Here is a 22,841-nt window from a genome sequence, read left to right as displayed (position 1 = left end):
CTCAGGTGCATCCTGTTTCCATTGATCATCCTTGAGATGTTTCTACAAATTGATTGGAGTCCACTTGTGGTAAATTCAATTGATTGGACATGATTTGGAAAGGCACACAGCTGTCTATATAAGGTCCCACAGTTGACAGTGCATGTCAGAGCAAAAACCAAGCCATGAGGTCGAAGGGATTGTCCCTAGATCTGGGGAAGGGTACCAAAACATTTCTGCACCATTTGAAGATCCCTAAGAACACAGTGTCCTCCATTGTTCTTAAGTGGAAGAAGTTTGGATCCACCACGACTCTTCCTAGAACTGGCCGTCTGGCCAAACTGAGCAATTGGGGGAGAAGGGCCTTGGTCAGGGAGGTGACCAAGAACCCGATGGTCACTCTGACAGAGCTCCAGAGCTCCTCTGTGGAGATGGGAGAACCTTCCAGAAGGACAACCATCTCTGCAGCACTCCACCAAGCAGGCCTTTATGGTAGAGTGGCCAGACGGAAGCCACTCCTCAGTAAAAGGCATACGACAGCCTACTTGGAGTTTGCCAAAAGGCACCTAAAGACTCTCAGACCATGAGAAACAAGATTGTCTGGTCTGATGAAACCAAGGTTGAACTTTTTGGCTTGAATGCCAAGCATCACGTCTGGAGGAACGTCTGGCACCATCCCTACGGTGATGCATGGTGGTGGTAGCATCATGCTGTGGGGATGTTTTTCAGCGGGACTGGTAGACTAGTCATCATTTGTGGGGGACGACATGTTTACTGTGGCCTTGTTTAGTTCAGTTACCTTCTCTTTCTTGGGTACAGGTGGGCATTTTGAAGCAAATGGGGACAACAGACTGGGATGAGGAGAGATTGAATATGTCTGTAAACACACTAGCCAGCAGGTCTGCACATGCTCTGAGGATGCTGCTTGGGAGCTTTGCGAAGGTTAACACGCTTTAATGTCTTACGTTGGCCACGGAGATCGGGGGCACACAGTCCTCGTGAGCGGTGGGGGCCCGCGTCGCCAGCTCCGTGTTTTTTCCCCTCAAAGCAGGCAAAGGTGTTTAGCTTGTCCAGGAGTGAGGAGTTGTGTCCGCGACGTGGCTGGCTTTCCCTTTATAGTCTGTGATTTTCTGGACTCCCTTCCACATGCGTCTTGTGTAGTAGCCGTTAAATTGCGGCTCAACTTTGTCCCTGTACTGTTGTTTTGCCTCATTGATTGCCTTACGGAGGACATAGATGGTCTGTTTGTACACGTCCAGGTTCCCAGTCACCTTGCCATGGTTAAATGTGTTGGTTCGCTCTTTCAGTTTTGCGCGAATGCTGCCACCTATCCATGGTTTTTGGTTTGCATAAGTTCTAATCATCACAGTAGGAACAACATCCTCTATACATTTCCTGATTAACCCAGTCACAGAGTCCGTGTATACGTCAATACAATTCCCAGAGGCGACCCAGAACATTTCCCAGTCCGCGTGATCAAAATAATCTTGAAGCATAGATTCTAATTGGTCAGACCAACATTGAACAGTCCTTACCAAGGGTACTTCCGGCTTAAGTTTCTGCCTATAGTGTGTGTGCGTGCATGCGTCTCGCTAGTCGCTACCCGTGAGCCATCCATCTTCCCCCACCCAGCCCCCATATCACCCCTCTATCACCACATCCAGGAAAGAGAGAGAGATGGGAAGGGAAAGAGCGAGATATGGAAAAGAAGATGGAGGGATGGGATGGGTGTTGCCTGCAGCGACTGTCTGGATATAAACAATGCTCCTGAAGCATCGGCAGGAAACTGTCAGCTGCTCATCTTTGTTGTGTCATTTACTGTCTCCTCCGTTTGCTCCCCCCTTCTCTCCCCCCTCCAACTGACACCATCCATCCGTCCCCCCTCCATCTCTCTGCTGCGAAGAGGCAAATCAGTATTTTACATATCTGAATCTCTTCATCGCTAAACCCCCTCTTTCTCCGTTCTGTGGGACTAAGACTGTTTGCATTTGCATCACACACACACACACCCTGACACACATGCGCACACACACACACACACTCACACACACTCACTTTTACACTCTGTTCTTTATTGAGCTGCTACTCTGTTCTTTATTTTACTCTTATTATTATTATTATTATCTATCCTGATGCCTAGTCACTTTACCCTGCCTTCATATACATGTCTACCTCAAATATCATATACCTCTGCACATTGATCTGGTACTGATACTCTCTGTATATAGCTCCATTCTTGTGTATTTTATTTTATTCCTCTTGTGTTACTTTTTATTTTTAGTATTATTTTTAAACCCGGCATCGTTGGGAAGGGCTCGTAAGCAAGCATTTCACTATAAAGTCTACACCAGTTGTTTTTCGGCGCAGGTGACGAATACCATTTGATTTGATTTGACACACACCGTACGCTGCCTGACGAGGACTCGCCGAGCCTAGCGCCACGCAACAGCAAGCCAGGAAGTTGGCAGGCGGTTACCATAGTGACCTTACACAGGCACTTTCGATCTTTATTTTTTCCCTTCTTTTTTTTTAATGATGGTGGTCGCTGTTCCACCTCTGAACCGTCTATCTGCTCCAATCAGCCGCTCCGCTCGGCTTCAAGTGTAAAGGCTGTCTCCGAGACGGTGTGTGTGTCTTTATGTAATACACGTGCATGTGTCTCTGCCTGATTTGGCAATGTGCGAGCGGCGTGTGTGTGTCTCTCTCAGGTTGGCTGAAAGTAGATTCACAAGGCCATGGGGCAATTAACATACTTACCCACCTGCTATATTTAGTTACCGCACCTGTAGCTTGTTAGCTGCTATTGAAACAGGAAGAGGGTGACAATGAGAGATTTGTGTTTCTGTCATTAGATTTGTTCATTTGTGTGGAATGTTCTTTTAACACGAGACTTTGTGCTTTCTCTCAGGATACTGCCTAATAGCTGATATCTCTGTCTTCCTCTCTCTGTTTTCTGTCTCCATCTCAATCTCTCTCCCTCTCTCTGCCCACCCCCCTGTCGCTGTCCCTCTCTTTCCCCTCCTCTCTCCCTCTTCTTCCTCTCTCCATCTAGCTGAGGAAGGTGGTAGATATGTGTATTAACCCCGACCCAGAGAAGAGGCCGGACATCATGTATGTGTATGACGTCGCCAAACACATGCACGGCCAGACGCAGCAGGGCAGCTAAGTCTACACCTGAGGATACAATACGACCCGCATCTCTTCCTCTCTTCCCTCCTCCTCTCATCCCTCGCTTCCACATAAGGACAGGCAGACACCGATCTTGTCTTTCACACAATCATGTATTGAGTTTCTGAGAGTTCTGCAAAAAAAAGTTCTCTAATATAAGTGTTTCGTTTTCGTTTTGTTTAAGAGAAGGGGGTTATGTACAGTGCATTCGTAAAGTATTCGGACCCCTTCACTTTTTCCACATTTTGCTACTTTACAGCCTTATTCTAAAATGGATTAAATGTTTTTTGCCACTTATCAATCTACACACAATACCCCATAATGACATACAGTTGAAGTCGGAAGTTTACATACACCTTAGCCAAATACATTTAAACTCAGTTTTTCACAATTCCTGACATTTAATCCTAGTAAAAAATCCCTGTCTTAAATCAGTTAGGATCACCACTTTATTTTAAGAATGTGAAATGTCAGAATAATAGTAGAGAGAATGATTTATTTCAGCTTTTATTTCTTTCATCACATTCCCAGTGGGTCAGAAGTTTACACACTCAATTAGTATTTGGTAGCATTGCCTTTAAATTGCTTAACTTGGGTCAAACGTTTTGGGTAGCCTTCCACAAGCTTCCCACAATAAGTTGGGTGAATTTTGGCCCATTCCTCCTGACAGAGCTTATGTAACTGAGTCAGGTTTGCAGGCTTCCTTGCTCGCACACAATTTTTCAGTTCTGCCCACAAAATTTCTATGGGATTGAGGTCAGGGCTTTGTGATGGCCACTCCAATACCTTGACTTTGTTGTCCTTAAGCCATTTTGCCACAACTTTGGAAGTATGCTTGTGGTCATTGTCCATTTGGAAGACCCATTTGCGACCAAGCTCAATATATCCACATAATTGTCCTTCCTCATGATGCAATCTATTTTGTGAAGTGCACCAGTCCCTCCTGCAGCAAAGCATCCCCACAACATGATGCTGCCACCCCCGTGCTTCACGGTTGGGGATGGTGTTCTTTGGCTTGCAAGCTTCCCCCTTTTTCCTCCTAACATAACGATGGTCATTATGTACAAATAGTTATATTTTTGTTTCATCAGACCAGAGGATATTTCTCCAAAAAGTACAGTCTTTGTCCCCATGCAGTTGCAAACCGTGGTCCGGCTTTTTTTATGGTGGTTTTGGAGCAGTGGCTTCTTCCTTGCCGAACGGCCTTTCAGGTTATGTCGATATAGGACTCGTTTTACTGTGGATATAGATACTTTTGTACCTGTTTCCTCCAGCATCTTCACAAGGTCTTTTGCTGTTGTTCTGGGAGTGATTTGCACTTTTCGCACAAAAGTACGTTCATCTCTAGGAAATAGAACGCCTCTCCTTCCTGAGCGGTATGACGGCTGCATGGTCCCATGGTGTTTATACTTGTGTACTATTTTTTGTACAGATGAACGTGGTACCTTCAGGCGTTTGGAAATTGCTCCCAAGGATGAACCAGACTTGTGGAGGTCTACAATTTTTTTCCTGAGGTCTTGGCTGATTTCTTTTGATTTTCCTATGATGTCAAGCAAAGAGGCACTGAGTTGGAATGTAGACCTTGAAATACATCCACAGGTGCACCTCCAATTAACTCAAATGATGTCAATTAGCCTACCAGAATCTTCTAAAGCCATGACACCATTTTTGGGGAATTTTTTAAGCTGTTTAAAGGCACAGTCAACTTAATGTATGTAAACTTCTGACTCGCTGGAATTGTGATACAGTGAATTATAAGTGAAATAATCTGTCTGTAAACAATTGTTGGAAAAATTACTTGTCATGCACAAAGTAGATGTCCTAACCGACTTGACAAAACTATAGTTTGTTAACAAGACATTTGTAGAGGGGTTGAAAAATGAGTTTTAATCAATCCAACCTAAGTGTATGTAAACTTCCGATTTCAACTGTATACAAAAAATAATAATAGTATGAAATATTACATTGACATAAATATTCAGGACGTTTACTCAGTACTTTGTTGAAGCACCTTTGGCAGTGATTACAGCCTCGAGTCTTCCCATTCTTCTCTGCATTCCTCTCAAGCTCTGTCACATTGGGAGTGTCGCTGCGCAGCTGTTTTCAGGTCTCTCCAGAGATGTTCGATCGGGTTCAACGATGAGACAGCCTATAGGGAGGAGGTCAGAGAACTGTCAGTGTGGTGCCAGGACAACAACCTCTCCTTCAATGTGAGCAAGACAAAGGAGCTGATCGTGGACTACAGGAAAAGGCGGGCCGAACAGGCCTCCATTAACATCAACGGGGCTGTAGTGGAGCGGGTTGAGAGTTTCAGGTTCCTTGGTGTCTACATCACCAACGAACTATCATGGTCCAAACACACCAAGACTGTCATGCAGAGGGCATGACAAAACCTTTTCCCACTCAGGGGACTGAAAAGATTTGGCATGGGGTCCCCAGATCCTCAAAAAGTTCTACAGCTGCACCATTGAGAACATCTTGACCGGTTGCATCACCACCTGGTATGGCAACTGCTCGGCATCTGACCGTAGGGTGCTACGGAGGGTAGTGCGTACGGCCCAGTACATCACTGGGGCCCAGCTTCCTGCCATCCAGGACCTATATAATAGGCAGTGTCAGAGGATAAAAACTGTCATAAAAAAGAGGATAAAAATGTCCATAACATTATCAGAGACTCCAGTCACTCAAGTCATGGACACGCACGTCAAGCGGTACCGGAGCGCCATGTCTAGGACCAAATGGCTCCTTAACAGCTTCTACCCCCAAGCCATAACACTGCTGAAAAAATAATAAAATGGCCACCGGACTATTTCATTGACCCGTTTGTTTTTTACACTGCTGCTACTCGCTGTTTATTATCTATGCATAGTCACTTCACCCCTACCTACATGTACAAATGACCTCAACTAACTTGTACCACCACACACGGACTCGGTACCGGTACCCCCTGTATATAGCCTCGTTATTGTGTTATTTTTTAATTAGATTTTTTAACTGTTCTTGAACTGCACTGTTGATTAAGGGCTTGTAGGTAAGCATTTCACGGTAAGTTCTACACTTGTTGTTTTCAGCTCATGTGACAAAAAAAGTTTGATTTGAAGTCCGGGCTCTGGCTGGGCCACTCAAAGGCATTCAGAGACTTGTCCCGAGACCACATGAGTTGTCTTGGCTGTTTGCTTAGGGTCGTTGTCCTGTTGGAAGGTGAACCTTCACCTATCTGAAGTCCTGAGCGCTCTGGAGCAGGTTTTCATCAAGGATCTCTCAGTACTGCCACCACCATGCTTCACCATAGGGATGGTATTGGCCAGGTGATGAGCGGTGCCTGGTTTCATCCAGACGTAACATTTGGCATTCAGGCCGAAGAGTTGGTTTCATCAGACCAGAGAATCTTGTTTCTTATGGTCTGAGTCCTTTAGGTGTCTTTTGGCAAACTCCAAGCGGGCTGTCATGCACCTTTTACTGAGGAGTGGCTTCCATCTGGCCACTTTAGCATAAAGGCCTGATTTGGTGGAGTGCTGCAGAGAAGGTACTCCCATTTCCACAGAGTGAACTTCGGGTTCTTGGTCACCTCCCTGACCAAGGCCCTTCTATCCCGATTGGGCGGCCAGCTCTAGGAAGAGTCTTGGCGGTTCCACGCTTCTTCCATTTGAGAATGATGGAGGCCACTTTGTTCTTGGGGACCTTCAATGCTGCAGAAATCTGTTGGTACCCTTCTCCAGATCTGTGCCTTGACACAATCCTGTCTCGGGGCTCTACAGATAACTCTTTCAACCTCATGGCTAGGTTTTTGCTCTGAAATGCACTGTCAACTGTGGGACCTTACATAGACAGGTGTGTGCCTTTCCAAATCATGTCCAATCAATTTAATTTACCACGGGTAGAGTCCAATCAAGTTGTAGAAACATCTCAAGGATGATCAATGGAAACAGGATGCATCTGAGCTCAATTTCGAGTCTCATAGCAGGGTCTGAATACTTAAGTAATTAAGGTATTTCTTTTTTTTATTTTCAAAAATGTTCACAAATGTCTAAAAACCTGTTTTTGCTTTGTCATTATGGGTTATTGTGTGTAGATTGGGGAAGGAAAAAAATGTAATACATTTTATAATAAAAAAATAAAATAAGTGTCACATTTGCCTAATACAACAGGCCTTACCGAGAAATGCTTAGTTACAAGCCCTTAACCAACAATGCAGTTCAAGAAAAAGAGTTAAGAAAATATTTACTAAATAAACTTTAGTAAAAAATGTAATAAAAAGTAAAATAACAATAACGAGGCTGTATACAGGGGGTACCGAGTCAATGTGCAGGTTGTGCAGGGGTACAGGTTAGTCAAGGTAATTTGTACATGTAGGTAGGGGTGAAGTGACTATGCATAGATAATAAACAGCGTAACGCTGTAACGTAACAAAATGTAGAATAAGTGAAGAGGTCTGAATACTTTTCGAATGCACTGTGTCCCAGATATATCCTCTCTCTATTCCTGTTGCGTTTAAAGATTGCTGCGGTTAAGAAACTTTTGATTTTTCTGTTGTACCCTCCTGCCCTGCCCTGGGGTGATGGAGGACTTTCAGAGGATTAGGATCTCAAGTTAGGATTTAACATTAAGTAGTCTGCTGACACCTGTGTTACTAATGTATTTTGATAAATATCAATGAATATGTACTATATACAAACACACACACACACACACAGCAGAATCTGCAAAATATTAATGTTGAGTATTGTTATTTTAGGAACAGAATACGGTTAAGTGTAGATTAGATTCTAAATCGTAACAACAACCAGACAGGAAAATGTTGTTTAAATGTTGCTGCGTTGCACTTTTTACCCCGGTACTGATAGGAAGGTGTGGTAATATGGCAGTGAATGTATTTCAGGAAGGATTGTGCTATGTATTTTACCAAAGAGCAGGGTAGTGAGCGAGTGAGAGAGCGCGAGTGTGAGAGAGAGAGAGAGAACTAGGAATGAGGTACAGTAGGTAGAGAGACGTCGCTAGATAACAGCAAGGTTATCCATGTATGTACTTGGTAATGTACATTTTATTGCTAGATATGCACTGTTGGAGCTAGAAACATAAGCATTTTGTTGCACCTGCGATAACATGTACAAACCGTGTACGCGACAAATACATTTTGATTTAATTTGAATGTTAATGAAATAATAACTAATATAAAAGCTTTGTCTGGGTAGCGCGGTCCATGACATGAGAAACAAAATGAAAACAGAAGTGCCTTTTAAAGTTATTAGTGATAATTCTAACTAATACTCCAACCCTATATTTTAGTTTTAAAATAAGCCCACTCTTAGACTTGGGAGTAGGCTCACCATAGATTTTAAATAGGACAGCTAGTAATCAACCGTTTTGTTTTTGTATGTGCTTTAGTTTTTTATCTGTGTTAGGGTGGTGAACTGAACTGATGCCTAAGTTTAAACAATGATCACGTTGATACATCAAATCACCATTGTGCTGATGTCTGTCGTTGTTGTTTGATTGGGGAAATGAACAACAGTGATACAATTAATTTCCATTGCACGTCTTGCTGATGTTTTTCTTTGTTTCCACAGTTCTCCACAAGGTCCCACCAACTGATTGTTTGCTATATTCCATTTCAAAATTCAAGTTCTGTCTTTTACAAACTCAGGCCTCTGTACACGCCATTATTACACCTTTGATGCCTTTCTCTACTCATCTTTCAGTGTCTGTAACTAACGGAAAATTAGCTGTACAGTAAGGGAGTTTTGTTAGTTACAATACATGCCTTATCAATAATGTCCTACTAACAGAATGGCTTTTGCACAACACCATCATCAGTTTATGGAAAATGTTGCAAAGATGATACCAAATGTAAAATGGTATTTATTTGATCAGATAACAGTTAAGAGGATTGACAGTTTATTCAAGTGTCTTTTTAAATGTTTTGCTTTTCTTTCGGCTCTTGTTTTGGTAAAGATAAACATAATTTAGTCCTATTGCTTTGTAGAAGATTAAAGATGCCCTCCAGGATCTTAAGCCCTTACAAATTCGTAAAAAATATTGTATGAATTTTAATTCGTAACATATCATATGAATTGCAAAGAAAACTGCATTTCTACAAAATGCATTATGTAGTACACACTTTTCCGGATCCGTTTTGGCTTGTGAGCACTACTTTCAAAAATACTGGCTGAAATTATACAAAACCTCTACAGGATCACTCTAAGTAATGTATTTGCCTTAAAAAATGTATAACCCTGTAAACACACACAGGTTGTCGTATGGAGGAAAGCACCAAGGCTCTTTTTCTAATGCTCATTGTGGGCACACACACACCGTTCTTTCGCTCGATTAGATTGCTCACAGGGGTGATGACCTCAGCTCCATTGGTAGTGTGATGAGGATACTACACTCCCCTACATATGTATTTGGACAGTGAAGCTAAAACTTTTAATTTGGCTCTATACTCTAGCTTTTTGGATTTGAGATCAAATGTTTTATGAGGCAACAGCACATAATGTCACCTGTATTTGAGGATATTTTCATACTTATCTTTTTTACCGTTTAGAAATGAAAGCACTTTGTGTATCTAGTCCCCCCATTTGAAGGTGTAGTAAGTATTTGAACAAATTCACTTATAGTGTATTACAATTAGAGAAGTTTAGTATTTGGTCCCATATTCCTACAAACAATGACAACATCAAGCTTGTGACTTTACAAATTTGTTGGATGCATTTGCAGTTTGTTTTGGTTGTGCTCAATAGAAATGAATGGTTAATGGTTGTCATGTGAGTCACTTTAATTGTAAATAAGAATATAATATGCTTCTGAAAACTTCTACATTAATGTGGATCCTACCATGATTAGGGATAATCATGAATTAATTGTGAATATTGATGAGTGAGAAAGTCATAAATATTATATCCCCCACCCCTGAAAAAATGATGCTAACCTCCCATGTTATTGGTAATGGTGAGCGGTTTGTTTTTGGGTCATGAACCTTTGTGCATCTGTAAGTGAATTTGTTAGAATACTGTAAGTGCATTCATGTCTAACTGCTAAAACAGATGTGGATGAAAATACCCTCAAATAAACGGTGGCATTCTGCACTGTCGCCTCATATAAAACATTTCATCTCAAGTCCAAAATGCTGGAGTATAAAACCAAATTAAAAGTTTTAGATTCACTGTCCAAATAAATACTTAGAGGAGTGTATATTATTCCTACCAGCCCTCTGAAGTTCTTATTGAAGTATTGGGAAGAAAAAATAGTTTTTGAACTTTTCATGGCTGTCTTTCAAGATGTGCATCATAATTGCTTTGTATGCTAACTGAATGCAATAAAGTAAAAATGATTTTGCAACATTGTCTGGATGATAACATGTCGCCCGCACACACTTCTTTTGAATGAAGATGGATCTCAGAAAGTCTCACAACTCGTTCAGACATCATTCTATCAGTGAATGCCTTTGACTGTACAAATCAATCAAATCCTGTCACATTCTTTATATTGTACGCTGCTTGTCAAATGAGAAATGCTTGCTAACACGGATGTAAACACATTTGTGTACAAAATTTGAGAGAAATACCTTTTTTGTGCGCATTTGAAAATTTCTGGTATCTTTTTTTTAACTCATGAAACAGGACCAACACTTTACTTTTTTTAAATAATGTTTTTTAACCTTTATTTAACTAGGCAAGTCAATTAATAACAAATTCTTATTTACAAGGACGCCCTACACCCCGGCCAAACCCGGACAACGCTGAGCCAATTGTACGCCGCCCTATGGGACTCCCAATCACGGCCGGTTGTGATACAGCCTGGATTTCTTTACATGTTGCATTTTTGCTCAGTGTATAAACATGATTGTTTTTGTGTTATGAGAACATTTTCCACAAACTAACAAATGTTCTGGGAACTTTCACAGAACCAATTTTGGTTTGCTAGGAAAACATTACTAGTACATTGTGTTATTACATTACCTGGAAACCTAATTAGAAATTATGCGGGATGTTCTATGGTGGTTGTTACAGATGTTGTGCACAACATTCCAATGAATATTAGGATACATATTTTTTATAGGGGATAGATCAGCTATGAAATTAGCAGGTAGAATTGAAGTCTATCAAATAACATTTCAAATCCTCTTATACACTCAGTGGCCAGTTTATTAGGTACACCCATCTAGTACTGGGTTCGACTCCCCTCTGCCTACAGAACACCCTGAATTATTTGGGGTATTGACATATTGCTCAATTCGTATCAAGGGACCTAACCTATGCCAGGAAAATATTCCCCACACTATTACACCACCACCACGAGCCTGTACCGTTGACATGAGGCACAATGCTGCTTATGCATATCCTGACTCTCCCATCAGAATGACGCAACAAGAACCGTGATTCGTCGGACCAGGCAATGTTTTTCCACTCCTCAATTGACCAGTGTTGGTGATCACGTGCCTATTGGAGACGCTCTTTTAGCTGATAGGAGTGGAACCTCTGTGTTCGTCTGCTGCAATTGCCCATCCGTGACAAGGATCGGAGAGTTGTGCGGTCCAAGATGCCTTTCTGCACATCACAGTTGTACTGCACCGTTATTTGCCTGTTTGTGGCCCGCCTGTTAGCTTGCACAATTCTTGCCATTCTCCTTCAACCTCTCATCAATGAGCTTTTAGTCCGCAGGACTGCCGTGTAGTGGATGTTTGTCGCACCATTCTCGGTAAACCCTAGACCAGTGGTCACCAACCTTTGTTTCTAAGTCCAGATCTATTTCTTAGTCCAAAAGCTAACCGAGATCTTACCGTTCAATATTTTTTTTAAACATGACTTAAAAAACATGTCTATTAAAAATCATGTGCAGAAGGCTATAGGCACAATACATTATCACTGTACTTCAAAATTGTAGGTACAGTATATGATCGCACTGGTAATAGATCATTTGTTGTATTACTTGTGAGGCACAGCTGTGTGCACAATAATTCGCTTTTTTTATTGTACTGATCTGATGGCATGCATTTGATGGTCAGTCTGAAGGGAGGGAGGGAGCAACGGTGAGGCTGCCTCTCACCCCTCCGCTCACTGTCCCTCCGCCCGCCCTCCCTCCAGAGAAAAGGGGACACAGTCTTCCAGCTGATGGAGAAACTCAAGTCGCACTGCATTATTTCTGCCTCATACACCAATTCATGCTCTTACTCCTATGACCAGAGGATGTGAAATATTCCTTGATATTAAAAAAGATACAAGACGCTAAAAATAACAACGCAAGTTTATTGACACACTTTGCTATACTCATACATTGCAGCTGCAGTGCTGGTTGTAGCGCGACTGGAAGTAGGAAGAATGCGCATTTTAAGTCTTATAAAATTGTTAAACTTAAATATGAACTTAGTTATAAAAACATCAGCTCTTTGCTGTATTCTTTGTCTAGCTCTAGTCATGGTTTTAAAACTTGAAATCTCACAGTATCAACTTTGCTGTGTGCTCAAGGCTTCTTTTTACAACCTATGGCTTGAGAAAGCTCAGCTCACCATGTCTGCAGTTATCTGATTGGCCAGCGGTAGGCCTATAGGTGCACTTGATTTGCTTTTCTGGGCCTGCCGGGTATTCTGAGTTCTACCTTCACACACATGAAATGGTTCAAAATGGGAACACATTGCCTTTCCTGGCGCTATGGCTGGTTAATCAAGTGCAGCCACCGCCAACAGGGCAACTTTTTTTTATAATTAGGAATGCAAGGCTTTAATTATTGTTGTTTTTTACATTTTTATTTTATTTTTATTTTTTAACAGACTACTGCCCTAGACATTGTCATGCGTAAAAAGTCCAGGAGGTCAGCCATTTCTGAGATATTGTAACCGACGAGCATACCACGCTCAAAGTCGCTTAGGTCACTAGTTTTGCCCATTATAATGTTCAATCGAACAGTAATTGAATGCCTGTCTGCCTGCTTTATATAGCAAGCCACGTATTTCCAGCGGCGATTTTAGCATGTAAATCTTGGTGGGGCAAAAAATAATAATGTGGGATGTTTGCCAGCAAAGCCACTACACTTTTGTATGCCAGCAAAGCCACTACACTACTTTTGAAATGTACATCGACAGAATTCAGAACATGGGCTGTTCTTACAGTGTTCTCCCTGTACAACAAGTCAGAACCGTAGGATAAATAAAGGGGGCATTTAAACAGACAAGGAAAGATCTTACAATATTTGATGATTACATTTCTCAAAACCAGGTTATAGGCTACATGTGCACCCCCAAGTCAGAACAGTAGGTGAAATTAAGAGGTGAATTTAGCTAAAATTAGGGTGAGGGTGAGGCACATGGGCTACTAACACCTTACTACATAACACCCTTTGAATTACTTTCTTAGCTACAGTATACATATCTCCCTGGCATATTACATAATTTATGCAGCAGCATACAAGACATTTTTGGACTCTTTTTGTCATCAAAGTCTGGCAATCTCTGAATTTATGGTGCTTTCAAGCCAACTGGGAAGTTAAATCATGATGACGTCAGTGATCTTCAACTCGTAGCTCTAGAAAGAGGCTTGAGTTCCCTATTTACAATTCCGAGTTGGAGGAAAGTTCAAAACATTTTCCCAGTCGTAGCTCATTTTCCCCGAGTCTCCAGTTGTCTTGAACTCACTGAAGTCAGATTTTGCAGTTCCAAGTTGATGTTTTGAGCACGGCACAAATCATGCTTCATTGACAGCATGGCTAATGTTGAATGTTTATCATTTTAAACTAGGAAAAGAGACCCTTAATATTAGACTTGGGACCACACAGCCACTCCACTGAATAGCAGGCCAATGATTGCTATGCAATGCTTGCAAATAGCAACTGATTCCTTCCAAACCACTCATTGTTGAATTTTTCTGTCCAATGGCCGATGAACACTGATACGTTTTAACTATAATTTCTATTCATTATTTCTCTTCATATGACAAAGAGTAAAAAGGATTTGCCAGTAGATTGTTGACTTGATTTATGATGATGACTGCGAGCTAAGATTTTGAAAGTATGATGTTGACAGTCCAATCAAAGCTACTGTAGATATAACGTAATTTTATCTGTGACCTTTAATGACCTTTAGTCTTCTTGGATTGGCACTTCTGATTTAACTCTATGGCAGCACCCAAGGGGCTTGAATTTTCGAGCTCTACCCTTAGACTTGGTGGCTACGTAGTGTCCCCATGAGTGACAGAACACTGAGCCAATCACAGCGCAACGCTCCATATTTTCTGCTATGCTTGCCCCACCACCACAGAAACACTGAGCTAGGCTGAAACACCTGCATTTTGGAGCTCCCTTGCTATGCGGCTTTATTAACTCAATGATATATATTTTTTACATTGGCAAAACAGGCCAGCCCAAAAAAAATCAAAAAACATATATATTTTTTTACTGCGTAAATCACATTTTCATGAATGGGTTGGTGTACCTAATAAACTGTATGTATATACTGTATGTAACTGGTAACAATTTACTTTGACTACGTATCCATAACACATTTATTACACATCTGAAAGCATTTCTTGAACGTTGTTATAGCAGGTTCCTACCGCATTATTAAAAGTTAATGAAATATATCCATAGCATATCTATAGCACATTCATGTCTTGCTATGCAAGAGCTCATATTTAGGTATCTTAATAGATGCATCATTACAATGAAATATGCTGATATTCAGTGAGCTCAAAGTATTGGGACAGTGACAAATTGAAACGATACAGTGCCTATGAGGTTAAAGTGCAAACTGTCAGCTTTAATTTGAGGGTATTTTCATCCATATACGGTGAACCATTTAGAAATTACAGCACTTTTTGTACATAGTACCCCCATTTTAGGGGACCAAAAGTACTTACAGTATATGTGTATTAAAGTAGTCAAAAGTTTAGTATTTGGTCCCATATTCCAAGCACGCAATGATTACATCAAGCTTGTGACTCAACAAATTTGTTGGATGCATTTGCTGTTTGTTTTGGTTGTGTTTCAGATTAGTTTGTGCACAATTAGAAATTCATGGTAAATAGTGTGTTGTTTCATTTTGGAGTCACTTTTATTGTAAATAAGAAAATAATATCTTTCTAAACACTTCTATATGAATGTGGATTCTACTATGATTACGGATAGTCCTGAATGAATCATGAATAATGATGAGTGAGAAAGTCACTGAAGCACAAATATCATACCCCCAAGACATGCTAACCTCTCCCCATTACAATAACAGGGGTGGCACATGATATTTGTGTCTAACTTTCTCACTAATCAACATTCATGATTCATTCAGGAGTATCCGTAATCATGGTAGCATCCACATTAATCTGTCCACAATAATCCCAATGCCCAATGGCCCCCTCGCCCCTGGTTGGAGGATTTAAGATTCTTTCGTTTATTTCTTAATCGCACTGTTTCAGCCAATCAATCACTCCAATCTTAATTCCAACCCGCAGATGTACACAAACTTTTAAACATTGCCGTACATTAATACTTTTGTCTCTAATCCATACATTTTATGCCCCCTTAATGTTATCATTAGATCTGAATTTTAAAGCTAACAGTTCAATGGCCATAATAAATAAATATGGTGACAGAGGGCACCTTTTTTTAACACCTTTTAACAATTCAAACTTCTGAGTAGTAACAGTAAATTAAAGGATTGTTGTACGTTACTTTTACCCATCTTATGAGAGATTCTACAAAGTTCATCCAGGCACTTATAAAAAGATTCTAGACGTACTGTATCAAAGGCTTTCTCAAAATCCCCTATAACAATTATACTTGGTTTCCCTGCATTCTCATAGTTTTCAATAATTTATAGTAGTTTTCTAATGTTGTATCCAATATATCTTCCTTTTAAGAATCCCATCTGATCGTGATGAATAATGTTTGGTTGGACCTTTTTAATTCTATGAGCAATACATTTTGCCAGTATTTGTGCTTCGGAACATCGAAGGGTAAGGGGCCTTGCATTTTTTTAAGAGACTGGGTCTTTGTACTGCCCTTCAGTCGAAGAGATATCAGTCTGTCTTTTGTGTGTACAACAGGTTGCCATTTATATATGAGTAATTAAAACATGATATTAATGGCTCTTTTGGTAGTTCATAAAAAGTTTGATTGTCATGCCATCGAGGCCAGGGGTTTTCCCCTTCTGAAAAGAATCAATTTCCAACCATAGGCATTCGCAATAATTGTTTTGTGTTGAGTATAGTTTCACATGCTTGTTTTGGGAGAAGGATATCACAAAACTCATCCTCAAGTGAGGTTGGAGGAACTTGACAAGAGAAATTTGTTAAAATATTTTACTCCTTTGGTGAGAAGGATTTCTCCATTGTTTGTAACTATTTTCTGTAGGTTATTTTTGGTCGTGTTTCTGTACTGAACAAAAATGTAAATGAAACATGTAAAGTGTTGGTCCCATGTTGCATGAGCTGAAATAAAAGATCCCAGATATGTTCCATACACACAAAAAGTGAGCATTTCTCCTTTGCCAAGATAATCTATTCACCTGACAGGTGTGGCATATCAAGAAGATGATTAAATGGTATAATCATTGCAGTACATCCAACCGGCCTCCCAACCACAGACCACATGTAACCACGCCAGCCCAGGACCTCAGCATCTGGCTTCTTCACCTGCGGGATTGTATGAGACCAGCCACCCGGGCATCTGATGAAACTGTAGATTTGTACAACCGAAAAACTTCTGCAGAAACCGTCTCAGGGAAGCTCATATGCGTACTCGTCGTCCTCTCCAGGGTCTTGACCTGACTGCAGTTCGGCATCGTAACCGTCTTCAGTGGGAAAATGCTCACCTTCGATGGCCACTGGCATGCTGGAGAAGTGTGCTCTTTACGGAAGAATTGCGGTTTCATCAGTACCAGGCAGATGGCATACGGTGTCGTGTAGGCGAGTGGTTGGCTGATGTGAACAGAGTGCCCCATGGTGGCTTGGGGTTATGGTATGGGCAGGCATACGCAGGCATACGCTACAGACAACAAACACAATTGCATTTTATTGATGGCAATTTGAATGCACAGAGATACCATGACGAGATCCCGAGGCCCAGTTTTGTGCCATTCATCCGCCGCCATTACCTCATGTTTTAGCATGATAATGCACGGCCCCATGTCACAAGGATCTGTACACAATTCCTGGAAGTTTGAACATGCCCCAGTTCTTTCATGGCCTGCATACTCACAAGACATGTCACCCATTGAGCATGTTTGGGATGCTCTGGGTCGATGTGTACAGCAATGTGTTCCAGTTCCCGCCAATATGCAGCAACTTCGCATAGCCATTGAAGAGGAATGGGACAACATTCCACAGGCCACAATAAACAGCCTGATCAACTCTATGCAAAGGAGATGTGTGGCACTGCATGAGGCAAATGGTGCTCACACCAGATAGTCACTGGTTTTCTGATCCACGCCCCTACCTTGTGTACCGAGTCATATGAAATCCATAGATTAGGGCCTAATTAATGTATTTCAATTGACTGATGTCCTTTATATGAACTGTAACTCAGTAAAATCGTTGAAATTGTTGCATGTTGCATTTATATTTTTGTATTTGAAGGTTTTGGAAGAAGGTTTTCTTCGCAGTTCAATTTGCTGTTTAAAAAAAATAAATAAAACCCAATCTTTCCTGAATAAGTTTCTCAAACTCCTTTTGTTTTGCGTCTAGATTATTCAGTGCTTCTGTAGTACATTCATCAACACCATTGATGTGTAATTTTAGATTTTCTATTTCTGTTGGAAGTCTGTTCTCCGTAGACCAATACCATTTTAGACTGACCAGGTGAGTCCAGGTGAAAGCTATGATCCCTTATGGATGTAATTTGTTAAATCCACTTCAATCAGTGTACATTTAGGGGGGGAGACAGGTTAAAGAAGGATTTTTAAGCATTGAGACAATTGGGACATGGCTTGTGTATGTGTGGTATTCAGAGGATGAATGGGCAAAACAAAAGATTAGTCCCTTTGAACGGGTATGGTAGTAGGTACCAGGCTCACAGGTTTGTGTCAAGAACTGCAACGCTGCTGGGTTTTTCATGTGCAATAGTTTCCCGTATGTATTAAGAATTGTCCACCACCTAAAGGACATCCAGCCTACTTGACACAACTGTGGGAGGCAGTGGAGTCGACATGGGCCATCATCCCTGTGGAACGCTTTCGACACCTCTGTAGAGTCCATTCCCCAGCGAATTGAGGCTTTTCTGGGGGCAAAGGGGGGGAGGGGTGCAACTCAATATTAGGACTGTGTTCTTAATGTTTTGTACACTCAATCTTAGTTGATGATCTGATGGCATTCAATTCTCAATCAATACTTTTTAATCCTTTGGCACCATAGAAAAGGATACCAGAAAATCATACTAGCTTGATTAAGGCTCCTCCAAGTATATATTTTGAGGGTTTTTAAGCCTCCAAATGTCAGTCAATTACAACGTGTCAATAATATTTGTAATCTCTTTGTGCACCAGCAAAGGTTGATACATGGTAGTATGATTGCCTTTATGGTCTATTGACATACTTAAAACTGTGTTGTAGTACCATACCATTATAATAGTTATTTGTATTTTGGAGACTAATTTGATTATTAGATATATTTTCAAAGAAGTTTGGATCGTCATTATTTGGTCCATTTAGATTTATGAGCCATATCTGTTTATTAACAAGTAGTATATTCAATGCAATCTATCTTCCTTGAAGATCTATCTATAGCAGAATGTACCTCAAGATCTAGATTGTTTATAATATGATCATAACATCTTTTGAATTATTTGGCAGAAATGGATTTGACCATTTACCATCCCACTCTTTCCCCCAGGCCACTTCGAATATATTTAATGAGTTTCTTATAAACAATAAATATGGTCCTCCTTGTAAACACTGCCTATAATTCTCCTATTATCAGCGAAACCAATTACCACGATGGGTTATATTTTGAGAGACTTACCTCTATCCTTGTCACTATTTTGACATATTTATCCATACCTACCAGAATCAATGCCTGTCTATTAACACATAGCTGTATCATGATAGATGCCTTGCTAAACATACTGTAGCTCCAGCTGGCTCTTAAGAAGAACTCTAGTTGTCCTCCAATTTCCCACCTGCAAAAACCTCCCTCCATCCCAAGTAGGGTTGTCGTCCCTGTGACTGGCAGACCACCCCTGTACACATGGATCCTAGGGCCCTTAAGAAGTTGGGTCCCCGAGGGCCTTCCAAGTGGCACAGTGGTCTAAGGCACTGAATCGCAGTGCTTGAGGCGTCACTACAGACCCGGATTCGATCCCAGACTTTGTCACAACTGGTCTTGATCGGGAGTCCCATAGGGCGGCACAGAATTGGCCCAGCGTCGTCCGGGTAAGGGGAGGGTTTGGTCGGGGGGGGCTTTACTTGTCTCACCGCGCTTTAGCGACTCCTTGTGGCGGACGCCTGCAGGCTGACTTCGGTCGTCAGTTGAACGGTGTTACCTCCGACACATTGGTGAAGCTGGCTTCCGGGTTAAGCGGGCAGGTGTTAAGAGCGGTTAGGCGGGTCATGTTTCGGAGGACGCATGACTAAACCTTCGCCTCCCTCAAGCCCGATGGGGAGTTGCAACGATGAGATAAGATTGTAATTTGATCGCAATTGGATAAAATTGGGGAGAAAAATTGGGTAAATGGGACCCTTCCCTTGAAAAGAGGACAAGGTGCCACTTACAGAACAAAACCAGGTTAGCAGCCATAAGCATTTCGAACCCTTTTGCCTCGGTTGTACTATATATAATTATTACATTTTTATCTGCATTCTGAGAATGTCATTTAAAACATATATATACACTGCTCAAAAAAATAAAGGGAACACTTAAACAACACAATGTAACTCCAAGTCAATCACACTTCTGTGAAATCAAACTGTCCACTTAGGAAGCAACACTGATTGACAATAAATTTCACATGCTGTTGTGCAAATGGAATAGACAAAAGGTGGAAATTATAGGCAATTAGCAAGACACCCCCAAAAAAGGAGTGATTCTGCAGGTGGTGACCACAGACCACTTCTCAGTTCCTATGCTTCCTGGCTGATGTTTTGGTCACTTTTGAATGCTGGCGGTGCTCTCACTCTAGTGGTAGCATGAGACGGAGTCTACAACCCACACAAGTGGCTCAGGTAGTGCAGTTCATCCAGGATGGCACATCAATGCGAGCTGTGGCAAAAAGGTTTGCTGTGTCTGTCAGCGTAGTGTCCAGAGCATGGAGGCGCTACCAGGAGACAGGCCAGTACATCAGGAGATGTGGAGGAGGCCGTAGGAGGGCAACAACCCAGCAGCAGGACCGCTACCTCCGCCTTTGTGCAAGGAGGTGCACTGCCAGAGCCCTGCAAAATGACCTCCAGCAGGCCACAAATGTGCATGTGTCTGCTCAAACGGTCAGAAACAGACTCCATGAGGGTGGTATGAGGGCCCGACGTCCACAGGTGGGGGTTGTGCTTACAGCCCAACACCGTGCAGGACGTTTGGCATTTGCCAGAGAACACCAAGATTGGCAAATTCGCCACTGGCGCCCTGTGCTCTTCACAGATGAAAGCAGGTTCACACTGAGCACATGAGCACATGTGACAGACGTGACAGAGTCTGGAGACGCCGTGGAGAACGTTCTGCTGCCTGCAACATCCTCCAGCATGACCGTTTTGGCGATGGGTCAGTCATGGTGTGGGGTGGCATTTCTTTGTGGGGCCGCACAGCCCTCCATGTGCTCGCCAGAGGTAGCCTGACTGCCATTAGGTACCGAGATGAGATCCTCAGACCCCTTGTGAGACCATATGCTGACACATGCACATTTGTGGCCTGCTGGAGGTCATTTTGCAGGGCTCTGGCAGTGCACCTCCTTGCACAAAGGCGGAGGTAGCGGTCCTGCTGCTGGGTTGTTGCCCTCCTACGGCCTCCTCCACATCTCCTGATGTACTGGCCTGTCTCCTGGTAGCGCCTCCATGCTCTGGACACTACGCTGACAGACACAGCAAACCTTTTTGCCACAGCTCGCATTGATGTGCCATCCTGGATGAACTGCACTACCTGAGCCACTTGTGTGGGTTGTAGACTCCGTCTCATGCTACCACTAGAGTGAGAGCACCGCCAGCATTCAAAAGTGACCAAAACATCAGCCAGGAAGCATAGGAACTGAGAAGTGGTCTGTGGTCACCACCTGCAGAATCACTCCTTTTTTGGGGGTGTCTTGCTAATTGCCTATAATTTCCACCTTTTGTCTATTCCATTTGCACAACAGCATGTGAAATTTATTGTCAATCAGTGTTGCTTCCTAAGTGGACAGTTTGATTTCACAGAAGTGTGATTGACTTGGAGTTACATTGTGTTGTTTAAGTGTTCCCTTTATTTTTTTGAGCAGTGTATATATTTATATAACATATACTATATACAGTGGGGAGAACAAGTATTTGAAACACTGCCGATTTTGCAGGTTTTCCTACTTACAAAGCATGTAGAGGTCTGTAATTTGTATCATAGGTACACTTCAACTGTGAGAGACGGAATCTAAAACAAAAATCCAGAAAATCACATTGTATGATTTTTAAGTAATTCATTTTCATTTTATTGCATGACATAAGTATTTCATACATCAGAGAAGCAGAACTTAATATTTGGTACAGAAACCTTTGTTTGCAATTACAGAGATCATACGTTTCCTGTAGTTCTTGACCAGGTTTGCACACACTGCAGCAGGGATTTTGGCCCACTCCTTCAGACCACATGACCTTCTCCCATTCCTCCTCTGGATCATCCAGATGGTCATTGGCAAACTTCAGACGGGCCTGGACATGCGCTGGCTTGAGCAGGGGGACCTTGCGTGCGCTGCAGGATTTTAATCCATGACGGCGTAGTGTCTTACTAATGGTTTTCTTTGAAACTGTGGTCCCAGCTCTCTTCAGGTCTTTGACCAGGTCCTGCCTTGTAGTTCTGGGCTGATCCCTCACCTTCCTCATGATCATTGATGCCACACGAGGTGAGATTTTGCATGGAGCCCCAGACCGAGGGTGATTGACCGTCATCTTGAACTTCTTCCATTTTCTAATAATTGCGCCAACAGTTGTTGCCTTCTCACCAAGCTGCTTGCCTATTGTCCTGTAGCCCATCCCAGCCTTGTGTAGGTCTACAATTTTATCCCTGATGTCCTTACACAGCTCTCTGGTCTTGGCCATTGTGGAGAGGTTGGAGTCTGTTTGATTGAGTGTGTGGACAGGTGTCTTTTATACAGGTAACGAGTTCAAACAGGTGCAGTTAATACAGGTAATGAGTGGAGAACAGGAGGGCTTCTTAAAGAAAAACTAACAGGTCTGTGAGAGCCGGAATTCTTGCTGGTTGGTAGGTGATCAAATACTTATGTCATGCAATAAAATGCAAATGAATTACTTAAAAATCATACAATGTGATTTTCTGGATTTTTGTTTTAGATTCCGTCTCTCACAGTACCTATGATAAAAATTACAGACCTCTACATGCTTTGTAAGTAGGAAAACCTGCAAAATCAGCAGTGTATCAAATACTTGTTCTCCCCACTGTATATATATATAGTTATCAAAAACTTTTAATGTTTTTTGGATGTTATCCTAATGTTATATAAAACCCTAATGGGAATCTTAGCTATGTTCTTGGAATGCCTGTAAGCATTGTTAGCGTGTATGAGGCTATTAACCAAATGTGTCTACTACC

The 22,841-nt window shown here is 41.8% G+C and overlaps 1 protein-coding gene and 1 long non-coding RNA gene across 6 annotated transcripts in view; one reads left to right on the top strand and one right to left on the bottom strand.

Annotated features, from left to right (window-relative positions):
- The window catches only part of LOC139577570 (serine/threonine-protein kinase Nek7), a 182,186-nt gene that overhangs the window by 138,444 nt on the left and 20,901 nt on the right, over window positions 1-22,841 (top strand). For 3 of the 5 annotated variants that reach the window (XM_071404678.1, XM_071404675.1, XM_071404679.1), the window contains one exon: window positions 3,032-10,485. The exons of 1 other annotated variant lie outside the window; for it this stretch is intronic. In XM_071404678.1, the coding sequence (XP_071260779.1) occupies window positions 3,032-3,145 (114 nt within the window). In that variant the 3' untranslated portion in view covers window positions 3,146-10,485. Of the gene's footprint in view, window positions 1-3,031; window positions 10,486-22,841 lie in introns of those variants that run through there. One more of the 5 variants, XM_071404676.1, reaches the window with a different exon arrangement.
- Window positions 1-22,841, bottom strand: part of LOC139577572 (uncharacterized) — a 56,148-nt gene that overhangs the window by 18,149 nt on the left and 15,158 nt on the right. The gene's annotated exons all lie outside the window — the stretch shown is intronic.

This window comes from Salvelinus alpinus, chromosome 6, assembly GCF_045679555.1.
Source record: "Salvelinus alpinus chromosome 6, SLU_Salpinus.1, whole genome shotgun sequence".
Classification (NCBI taxonomy): Eukaryota; Metazoa; Chordata; class Actinopteri; order Salmoniformes; family Salmonidae; genus Salvelinus; species Salvelinus alpinus.
This window is presented reverse-complemented; position numbering and strand designations above follow the sequence as displayed.